This window comes from Vicia villosa, linkage group LG4 (genome assembly GCF_029867415.1).
Source record: "Vicia villosa cultivar HV-30 ecotype Madison, WI linkage group LG4, Vvil1.0, whole genome shotgun sequence".
Classification (NCBI taxonomy): Eukaryota; Viridiplantae; Streptophyta; class Magnoliopsida; order Fabales; family Fabaceae; genus Vicia; species Vicia villosa.
The window spans coordinates 16267396-16279155 of record NC_081183.1 but is presented as its reverse complement, the minus strand read 5'-3'; the positions used below and the strand labels follow the sequence as shown (position 1 = coordinate 16279155).

At 34.5% G+C, this 11760-nt stretch overlaps 2 protein-coding genes across 3 annotated transcripts; one reads left to right on the top strand and one right to left on the bottom strand.

Moving 5' to 3' along the window:
• Positions 1-314: 314 nt before the first annotated feature.
• Positions 315-7931, top strand: LOC131594584 (ubiquitin carboxyl-terminal hydrolase 25). Of its 2 annotated transcripts, none has more exons than XM_058866759.1 (9): positions 315-688; positions 769-1219; positions 1311-1386; positions 1779-1871; positions 2859-2945; positions 3036-3820; positions 4488-4613; positions 7166-7296; positions 7569-7931. In XM_058866759.1, exons 1-8 carry the CDS (start codon positions 514-516, stop codon positions 7284-7286), a joined length of 1914 nt encoding a protein of 637 aa, XP_058722742.1. In that variant the 5' UTR covers positions 315-513; the 3' UTR covers positions 7287-7296; positions 7569-7931. The 2 variants fall into 2 exon arrangements, with proteins under 2 accessions (XP_058722742.1, XP_058722741.1); XM_058866758.1 differs by having other exon boundaries at positions 317-688; positions 7422-7931.
• A 787-nt stretch (positions 7932-8718) lies between these two features.
• LOC131598894 (nicotianamine synthase-like) lies at positions 8719-9828 on the bottom strand. The gene has a single exon (XM_058871461.1). The coding sequence runs from the start codon at positions 9750-9752 to the stop codon at positions 8898-8900; it is 855 nt and encodes a 284-aa protein (XP_058727444.1). The 5' UTR covers positions 9753-9828; the 3' UTR covers positions 8719-8897.
• Between the last annotated feature and the right edge of the window lie 1932 nt (positions 9829-11760).

Sequence of the window (11760 nt, the reverse complement as noted above, 5' to 3'; positions counted from 1 at the left end):
AATTAATGGTCAAGATGGGGAGTAAGTGTTGATAACTTACTCTTGGAATAAATATAACCCTCCTCATATATATATATATATATATATATATATATATAATATTTGATATTTGAAGATGATATATTTTTATAACAAATATAATTAATTGTCCATTAAAAGAAAATCAAATTTTCTTTTATATTCTAATTCCTTATCTTCCTCTTTCTTACTACGTATTACTATATATTTATTTTCCTTTTAATACTATACTGTTGTAAGAATTCTGTACCAAAAAACAAAATTATGGTAAGAAAGAACTAAGAAGGTCCTAGAAGAAAAAAATAAAAATAAAAATAAAAAATAACAGAATCAGAGAGGGAAAGAAAGAACTGAAAAGAACCTCTATAGCTATCGAATTCGCGCGATGCGATTGCGGTGGCGTTGGCGGCGTTCAGTCTTGTTGAGGTCCCCATCGACGACGGCAACGCCGTCCAATGCTGTGGTGGCTTCACCGTGTTGTCGCCGTCGGCGCTGATGGCTCTGCAGATGTCCTGGCAACCTAATCTCCTCTCTCACAAACGCAAAACCGCTCCTCCCATAGGTCTTCGCAACCTCGGCAACTCCTGCTACCTCAATAGCGTTCTTCAGTGCCTCACTTTCACTCCTCCTCTCGCCAATTTCTCTCTCCGTTCTCAACATTCCCTTCCCTGTAACAATTCTCTTTCTCTCTCTCTTCAATTTCAATTTTCTGTGATTTCTGTAACCTAACCTAATTTTGAACTTTTTCAGGTGATTCTCCTGGTTCTTCGTGTCCGTTCTGCATACTCGAGAAACAAATTGCTCGCTTACTCCGTGCGGATCTCACATCCGACGCTCCTTCAAAGATCCTAAGCTGTCTACGTCTCTTCGCCGAGCACTTCCGCTGCGGTCGACAAGAGGATGCGCACGAGTTTCTTCGGTATGTTATTGATGCTTGTCATAACTCGTGTCTTCGTTTGAAGAAGCTTAGGAAGAAAGGAGGCGGCGGAGGTGAAGGTGGTGCTTCAGTTGTGAAGGAGATTTTTGGTGGTGCTTTGCAGAGTCAGGTTAAGTGTTTATGTTGCGGATACGAATCGAATAAGGTTGATGAGATGATGGATATTAGTTTAGATGTTTTTCATAGTAATTCGCTTAGGGATTCTATGCAGAAGTTTTTTCAGCCCGAGGTTTTAGATGGAAACAATAAGTACAAATGTGATGGGTGAGTGAGTGCTTGTTGTTTTCTTTTTCGTTTTTCGATTTTGTTTTCTTAGGCTTAGGGTTTTATTGATTGATTTGTGGATGATGTTTAGTTGTAAGAAGTTGGTGACGGCTAAGAAGCAGATGTCTATACTTCAAGCACCTAATGTACTTGTGATACAGCTCAAGGTTGGTTGGTTGGTTGGTTATATTCAGATTTCTTAGAAAATAGTTGTTTGTTTGTTCATATTCCGCTATGTTATAGTGCTATACCGCTGCTATAGTGTTTATTTGACTATACTTTGTACTTAATAGCGAATTGTGGGACAATATCAATCTGTTCGAATTTTGCTTAAGCTATAGTGCCTATGGCACCGCAATAGCCACTATTTGAAACATGGTTTATTATAATAGCGTATTGCAAAACTATAGTGTTTTTTTTCAAATTTTGCTACACTGTAGTGCTATATCACCTCCATTTTATAACATTGGTTTTATTGTTGTTCTTTGTTTTAGGTTTGTTTGTATTTGTTGTTCTTTATTTTTTGTAATGATGGTGTGTTGATGAATTTGGATTGTAGAGATTTGAGGGCATATTGGGTGGCAAGATTGATAAGACTGTTGGATTTGAAGAGGTTTTGGTGCTTTCTAGCTTCATGTGCAAAGCAAGCCAGGTATGTTTAGTGTTTGTTTTGAGCTAGTTACTGTGATAGTGTGTCAGTTTTTGCACATTGAGGCACACTTGACATAATAATAGGTTCTTAAGGCATGCTTGCTAGATATCTGTGTCTGGTTCTTTCTTTAAGCTTGTCACTCTGTAGTCTCCAAATTTTGATATTCCACTTATCCAAATTATTCTCCAAAATCACGGGGGGCGAATGTCTCTTCTGAAGCTTTCCAATAATTTGCTATGTTTATTTTAGCTAAATTTGTTTGGTTAATCATACATGATTAGTTTTACCGTTTCTTGTATCTCCTTTTTGCTGTAGTTGTTTTTGTAACTGTAGTTATTGTTATAATAACTGTACCCCTTAAATAACAACTAGTAGATACTTTGTGGTGGTATTTAATTGAAAAAGTGGGACTTGCGTGAGACTTAAAACTAATAGGTGGGATGTGAAAGGTGCTACAATACCATACATTTATGAATCACTCTGTTGGAGAATGAAAAAGGAAAAGTATGATAAATACTGTATTTTCACCAAATAGGTTAAATACTAAAGTCCCCCTCTGATATCTAAAGCATAGTTCTTTCAAAGGTTGCAAGCACCTCATCCCACCTTACACCCAGAAGGAAAATAGAATAGCAGAATGCCAAATTAATTCCTCCCTGACACACTCTCTCTATGTTTCCCTTTTCGAGTGATAGGTCCTCTTACGTGGTAACCAACCATGGACACTCAACCTTACCTCGTTAACACATTGCATAATTCCCTTTCTTCCCTTCTAGCGTTTACTTGCCAAATCTTAACCCACAGTTGGACTGCAACTCTCCATCAATTGGACCCTTAGCCTCCTCGGTTCTAACGTTTAAAAACATAAATTACTTGGTGAAGACTAACAATGATTCTGTGTATGTTTTTGTTAGCTTGTAGTCTGCCTTTTTTCCCTTATTCGAATATTATGTTTCACTTTCTTTCTAACAATCTTTTTTTGTGTAGGATCCACAACCAGAATATAAGCTCTTCGGTACTATTGTGCATTCAGGATACTCACAGGAATCTGGTCACTATTACGCTTATGTAAAGGTTTGTGGATTTCTAGTCTATATAAATGCAAGTTATGTAGTCAATATGTTAATTTATGGTTAAGGTTGTACTTTTCTACTCTGTTCACAGGATGCAATGGGTAGGTGGTATTGCTGTGATGATTCTTGTGTAACACTTGCAACCCTGCAGGAAGTTTTGTCTGAAAAGGTTTATATCCTTTTTTTCTCTCGAACTAACCAAAGGCCAGCATCAGTTAGTAGTTCTATTGCATCTAATGGTGTAAAGCCCCATCATTCCAACGGGAGTCAGACATCCGAATCTTCTAAGGTTGATGTACAACTCAAAACAGCCAAAGCAAAATCAAATTCTGATCAATCTTCTTGGAAAGATATGCCGAGTGTATCTAAGATTGGTAAAGTTCCTTCTGGCTTACGAGTGAAGTTTGACATTAATGGTAGTTCCACTTCCAAAAAAAGTCCTGCCCATGTAAGTGTCAATGGGAAAGTTGACATGACTAGTAGTCAGCCATTATTAACAAATGGGCATGCAAAAGAATTAGTTTCTTTGGAAAATGGTAGGAAGGATCCTTCTTCATCATTACCCACCATGAATGGCTTTGCCAAAAATAAGGTTGATGTTGCTAACAACTCGATAAGAAAGGAGTCGACAGTAACAAATGGATACACTGGTATTCAGACGGTTGATACCGATTATGTAAAACCAGATCCTCCGGAAGATATCGATAGAAGCCAAGTAATATCAGGTACAGGGCCTGGCAACATTAAGCGAGAAAGTAACGGTGTCATCAACAAATCTAAAATGTTAGGGAATAAGAGAAAAGTACAGGAGGCTCCATGCAATTTGCTTGCACATGATGATCAGTCTCGTGCTAGAGTTGAAGAACTGAAAGACAAGTATGATCATATATACCTTAACTCAAATTTTTATTGATTTTTTCCATTCTAATTTTATTTTATTATGGGTTTAAATGAAAACTTGAATCTTCAATTAATGCCTAACTATATTTTATGTTTTCTGATATATATTGAAAATTGAAATGCACCCTCTTATACTTTTGACAGTGTTTCATACACACGTTTAGAATTTGGTGGTTCAGTTCAGACTGTTTAAGTTAGCTAGTGTTTGACATTTTTTTTCTTTGAATCTAAATTTCATTAAGGCTTTGGTATTAGTTATTGTCTGGATAGCCTTATTGCCGGGTAAGGAATGCCATCTGGTAATTGGTATACAGTCCACCTAGCCCTTCAAATTCAAGGAAATATTTTGGATCAGTAATAATTAGTGGGTGCTCTGAAGACTGAATAACCTATTTTTTCATGATTTATCTCTTCATTTCCTTGTCTCTCTATTCAGTATTTCACATGCTAAAATATGCTAAAGTTATATTTTTCTCTGGATATCTCTTGTTAAATCATTCCGTACTTAACTCCTCTTGCTAGTTGCTGTCTTTTTCATGCCTTTATACACTTGCTCGCCTATTTCTTTTGACACTCTGTTCAATACCTTCACACTAATAAAGCCATTATATGCCTGATACTGATACTTTATTTTCAAAACCAGTCTTGGGAAAGAAGCAAAGTCAGTTTTGAGGTCAAGTGGCTGGGCAGATAAGGTTGATGAGTATATGAGTATGAGAAAAAGGTTGCATGAAAAAGAAGCAGAGAATTTAAAGAGTGATGTTAAAAGGTAAGTTTGATCATATTCCATTTTGCTTTATGCATTGGACTGTTGAATATTGATATTTCACATTAACATGGCTGTAGCACAAATCCGTGAAATTAAAAAAAAAACCATTTTCACTATTACTTTTAAAGTTTGCACGAGAATGAATTTAATCTAGAGTTTAATCATTATGCAACAGCAGTGTAATATTTCACCGTCTTGCCATAGTGTAAATAAGTGTTGAGATAATATTAGTATGATGTAGTAGGACGGTGAAATGTGATTAGACGTTTGTGGAAAAAGTTGTAATATTTTGTTGCTTTTCCATCTTTTTCCACTTCCAGTAGCTGTCACCGCAAACTTTTTTGGGACGCGTTTTCTGTCACAACCACCTCTATCGTGTTCGAATCTCCCAATTTACACAATCTCAATTTTCTACTCCAAAAACAGATCCACACGCTCAAGCACGGCACTACCGTTTATCGCGTCTGTCGGCTTCTCCGGTGCTTGACTTGGAATTTAGTCCTAGTTCTCGCTGTCTTAGTCCTGTTCAATTTGTTTGCCCATTCAGTTTTGTTAAGGGACATCCAGCTCTGGGTCCCACTTTTAAGATGTGTTTGGGACCTTGTCATTGTTAAACTTGTTTGCCTCAAGTATTTACTGCTTTTGATAAAAAAACTGGCATATTTTGGGTTGTGCCGCCATATCCGTTTATTATTCTATGTAGTATGCACTGAGTCACTATTCTATTCTTCTGTTTCTAAGCCTCTATTAATTACTCTGTTTTGAGTCCCACCTCTATTAATTACTCTGTTCCGAGTCCCTGTTTTGTCCTCTCTGTACAATGGTTCTTGCTCTACTGTTTGTTCTCAGTATGAGCTTATGAAGTTTAGGATATTATCCCTTAGTTTTTTTGATACTTGTGAATCTCTTCTCCTATCCTAGGTTCTATTTATTGTTTGTGTTATATGTTATTGCTTCCTAAACATGTTTCTATGATAGTAGCAACCGGTTCCCAAGTGGCATCAATGTCTGAAATTTTCAATTTCCTACACCTTTCGCTACGTTTCTGAAATGAAATTGACGCCCAATATTGTTATGCCCTTTGTGATACACTTCCTCTACAGTTTAGATTTATGCATACAAATTCTATGCACTATGTTTTGTATATGTAACTGTCCTCACGTTTCCAAGTGCTCCGTGTGCTCTTTTTCCACATTTAAAATTCCACTTACTGTTTCAGCCAAGGCTTGTAACTATCATTGTGTTTCCAAGCACTTAATGTGTTCTTGCATATTCTGTTCCAGAGTTTGCTGCTCAACAAGCAACCCTTCAAATCCACATTCTAAAGCCTCACTGCGTTATTCCAATATTCTTGTTAAAACAGTCAATTTCCCGGGGGATTGTAGTGCTCTGTTACCAGTTGATAGAATTGGTATTTATATGGATATAGATTTAGGAAAAAACAACAACAATGACTATTATTGAATTCAGGAATTCTGCATTAAAACAGAGGACCAGTGTAATTACAGCGTATATCACACCAAAAACTGACATTGAGACACGAAGAACAGATTGGTCTCTGGTTACCATATAATTTTCTTCCAAGAATTAGAGAGCATGGTCTCTCCTTTCCATTATCATTCAATAGCTATCCAATAACCACTTCCCTGTCTCTATTTATTCCTAAAAAAAATTACATTATTGACAAATTATAAAAATGTAACTGCCACAATTTTGAATGTATGCTAGTTAGTTGGAACCATCAAGACTGATAACTGTCAGCTTGAATAAATCTTACCTGCTATAGTAGGTCAACTGTTTGCTCTATAAATGAAAACAGTTGCCATCTTTGCAACTAACTTTTTAACTGAATCAAATCCAGTTACAACTGAAGGGAAAACCCAATTTTACCTTCTAATACTCAAACAGTCTAACTCTATTTTATTAGGATTTATGTTTAGTTTGCAATAGCGGGTATCCTCCTACCACTTTAGCATTTTTCGGGTCCGACGCTATCTGCTGCTATCTGAGATTTACGACATAAATCATTGTATTGTTGATCAATGTCGCGGTGATTCGATTGAGTTTATGTTGATTGTTGAATTTTCAAAATAATCCTGTTATTTTTTCTTGTCTCGAGACCAACTATGTTCCTCTGCACCGGCAGAGTTGCATTAGTTTAAGGACTCGTGGAGGTATATTGTACAACTGAGGAATTTTAGGCTGTTTGCTATTGCCTTGAAATATTTTTTTTGTTAGAGCTTCTTTTTTCTTCCAGAAGTTAATACCTTTAGCTTGTAAGAGTGGTGGTTGTTATATTCTATGTTCAAAATGAATGACGAAACCAAGGGTTGCTGAAATCCCAGTTTAAATATAATGAGTGTTTCTTAAAGTGTTCTTTTTTGGGGTACAATCTTAAAGTGTTCTTATTTGGGTGCTTTGGTACTTTAAATTTTTTTAAATATGCACTGAAAATTTCCTTTCCCATTTCTTAGTATTTGAACTATGTTAAATGAGATTTCACTGTCTTTTGTGATAATTCTTGACTTGGATATGCTCTACATGCCTTGCAGGAAGTTAATACAAGATGCCCGGAGTGTTTTCACATCACAGATTCCTGAGTCACTTAGAAAGGAGCTAATTGCACGTCTCCAATCATTTAGCCAAGAAAAAGTACATGTTGAAGGACCTTGATCATAACACGGTATGTGGTGATCTATAATTTTATTCTACTGATTTTACCATTTTTGAAGCCTTTAGAGTTCCGACAGTGATAAATGCAAATTAAAAGTCATTGATAGTTTGTGTTTTCCCCCCAAAATGTTGCAGCATGTTGATCTGTGTTGCTAGTGAGACCTGGTGTGGTGTGTATACTGTATTACTAATTATCATGGGAATGATGTTAACCATATTGGGATGCTCAGTTTGGGTTTGTCACATACTGACTCTTTAAGATACTGATGGCGATTGTGGCAGATGTGGAGACAATCATTCAAGTTTTCCTCACAGTGGCTTTGTAAAGAATTTCTTAGGTGATCCATGCATATTTAATGTAGAAGTTCAGATATCATGTCTTGCCATATGTTCTCTTTCTCCCTGGAGGCTACGAAGTTTTATTGAATTTTTGAGGAGAGTATGCGGAATTCTATTCATTTTGTACAATCTGTTTTAGTCTTGTATTGGAGCAAAATCATATTTTTCTATAATGTTGCTCAACAAATTTTGCATCTTAGATGAGGCTGTATATGGCTTGTGGATATATTCTGCCAATTTTATGATTGTACTTGTTATAAATTGAAAAAATCATTAGCCCCATGACAGTGGGACGTTATGATGATATTTGAAGGATTTATCACTCAATTCGGAAATAAAACACAACCTGTTCTTACTAAGCATGAAAACGAGCATGGCTAGGGGAAAATCTCAACCGTTCATTATTAATCTACCTCATGATTCAGCGAAAAGGAGATTAAATTTGAAGTCCTGCATGTCACAGCTGTTTATTCTTGCATTTTGTTTACAAATGATTTTAATACTAAATAAATAGTATTTAGACTTCACGCCTTTTGAAAAAGATCAGTTAGTCTTGCTCAATTATTTTTAAGTAAGAAAGAAGTTGTATGGTTTAAATTATTTTTCACAATGGTTTCATTGAAATAATTTGATCCATGTTGAAAAATAACTGAAACAACATTCTAAAAGATTAGTATCTTGTTAACCAATAAAATTAACACAATTAAAAAGATATAACTACAAAATGTTTTTGTAAAGTAAACTAAAGTCTAATAATTTTCACATCTTTCTCCATTTTTTTTCTCTTTCTCTCCCTTCTAACTTTCTTCTCTATATCAAACATAGCCCTTGACGCAAAAAATATAGAATGGACGAAGAATTAATTCTACAATTGATAAACTTGCTCTACATAAAGTTTTAATGTTTTAGGTTACTTTGTTTTCTTTATTTCTTATTTTGCCCTTGACGCAAAAAATATAGAATGGACGAAGAATTAATTCTACAATTGATAAACTTGCTCTACATAAAGTTTTAATGTTTTAGGTTACTTTGTTTTCTTTATTTCTTATTTTGCCAAGTAAGTTTTTGAAATTTCCTCCGATATATGCCTCTCGAGAATACGAAAACACTCATTTATTATCTTATTAAGAAATACAATACATAACTTTCAACCATCTTATCAAGCAAAACAAACGACGCAAGCACTATAGTACATAACAACCCACATTTTAATTTGAACATAAACTATATAATAATAAAAATCCAACTTATTTGATAATTAAGACCAATTAATCAAGCATAAGGCTTACGAAGAAGAATAACCGAGTTAATCACATCATCTGTTGGATGGAAGATAGTAAGCACTTCAAAATTCACCATATCATCTTCTTCAACAATAGGGTACAAAAAACCTCTACTCCCTTTTGCACTTCTCACAACCAAAACACCACCTTCTTTCATATGCTTTCTTATATGTCCCAAAATCTTCACTTTTTCACTTCTACTTATTCCAACAAGCGCTGCCAAAAATATGCAATCATATTCTCCCAACCTCTCTTTAACTTCCATAACATCTTGTGTCACAAACTTCATCCTCTTCTCAAGCGCTTTATCCGAATCCACAATCTTGCTAGCAACCTCATTAGCCTTCTCATCAATATCAAAGTTATCAAATTGTGTTGATTCCATGTGATGAGTTGCTAATATGATTGAACTTAGCGGCATTGGACCGGAACCGATGAAAGCTATTTTTTTCGCGTTTGTGACCCCGTTTTGTTCGAGAATTTTGTACTCGTAGTTCGCTAGTTTAACATAGTTTCCGTAGTAAGGAAAAAGTGTTAGGTTTTTCATTGGATTTGGAGTGAGACTAATGAAAGTTGAGAATTCGAGCTCTAGAAGTCCTTCGGCTTTGCCACAAATGGGAATTAGGCTCTCACGCATTTTCTTAACCTCTTGTGGTAAGGCTTCAATGTCAATGGATGAAGGGAGGGTGCAAAGTTTGACTAAGTGAGTCAAAAGGGTGTTGACTTGTTTTGATGGTCTAAGAGATTCTAGCTTTGAGATTGTTGCATGAATTTGCATGATTTGAGATATCAAGAGCTCTTGGGGAATTTGAGTTTCAAAGTTGAAGGTTTGGAATGAACCCATTGGATTGAGATGAAGTTTGAGAGAATACAAAGATAAAATGGAATGCAAGATTGGTTATTTGGTTTGTGGAAAAATGAGAAAAGGCTTCAACTATTTATAGTTGTTGCATGGACTTGGAAAAACATGCAATTATCATTTGAAAATAACGGTTGCATCATGGAATCTCTTATGACAGTAGAAAAGTGGTGTTTCATGCCTTCAAGACTAGTGTAATCTTATTGGATCACCTACACATGAAAATGATAGATGCATGCTATTTAATTTTAGATTGGCGTATCAAGATTTCAAAGACTAGGTTAACCACAATTTAATCTTAAAAGTAAATAAAAAATTCATTTATCAATGACATATTTTGTGAATCTTAATTAATTATAATTTAACTGTGTTAAATTTTAAATCATATACAGTAATCTGTTTTGCATACTCTCAACAACGACACTGATTTGCTTTCAAAGATGACACCAATTTAAAGGAAAAGATCATTAAAAAAAATGTTTTAAAAGTATAATTGGTTCGCAGTAAACAAAATTTCACACCAACATTTTTACATGATTATTTTTTAATACAAAAGTTTTACATGTTCTAGAAAAAAATATTCAAATTTAAATTGTCTATATATGTCTTGCGTATGACACAAACCGTTACGCTAAATGATATTCAAACTATACACCACAGAAGTACATGTGTTGAGTCACAAATATATTTATTAAAAACGTAACACATAATCAATAAACATTTTTCTATTTTGGGTGTGCTTGGATGTTGCCGTTTGTGCTAATAATAAAATAGATAGAAATTGGAAATGAACTAAGGAGAGCATCTTAAGTTCAACTTTGTTCTTTTCACACTATGTGAAGATGGAATTAAGCATATGGAATATGTTCACACTATTTCTTATAAACACTTTTCTTATCTTATAAAAGAAAAAAAAATTAAGCATGAAAGGTTGTCAACCATGAAAGAAGGCAGCAGGTGACTATTTCTTATCTTATGACTTAAGAGAAAGAAGGATTTGTTAGAACATAGTTTGGTTCTAATCTTATCTTAGTGTTTTGATGATAACAATTAAATAAATTTTGTATAAGTAAATATGATACTCTAATTATATGTTTTTCATTTCAGAAGATGTTCCAATGCAAGTGCCATCAGAACATGAATCTTATGTAAAGCTGAACAAATGCAGAAAAGGAAAAGCCACTGTAGTTCTAATGAAGCAACTTCTAAAACGCACCAACCAATGCCGACATATTCAAATAGAAATTATATTCAAGTTATGAAATCTGAATCAAGATAAGATGCCGTTAAAAACATAATGATTAGCAAAACTAGGGGTGCTCAAAACCAAACCAACCCAATAGAAAACCGCAAACCAAACCAAACCAAACCGAAACCGCAAAAAACCGCATTTGGTTCAGACTAGTTTGGGTCATCTTTTAACAAAACCGCACGGTTCGGTTCGGTTTGCGGTTTGTATTTTGTAAACCGAACCAAACCGAATCAAACCGCATTATGTTCCAACCTAACTTTTACTTAACTCACATCTAACCCAAACTTAAATCTATTATACCTTAACCTTATGATTAAGAATAATTTTCTCATCCTTACACATGATTTTAGTCCCGATCTTCTCAAATCTCTAATAGCATTATCGCGTTTTCTTTGCCACATACATCTTCCCTCTTTTTCTATAATATCTACTTTCATATACTCTTTCTTTTTCACCTTCTCATTTTTATGCAAATCTTCCCTATTTCAGTTTCGTTTTTATCGCATATCTTCTTCTCTAGTCTCTCAACTCTTTTGTTTTTTCTTTTTCACCTTCACTAATCTCTCGTCTCTTCTATTTTTTGTTTCATTCTAATAATTTTTATATTGTTTTATACTATTATTTTTATGTTTATTATTCCACTTTTGTCTAATTTAATTTTTACATATTAAATATAAAGTTGTTGTTAAAATATGACGAGTTTTATTATTATTTGATAGCGTATGAATGTCTAAATACAAA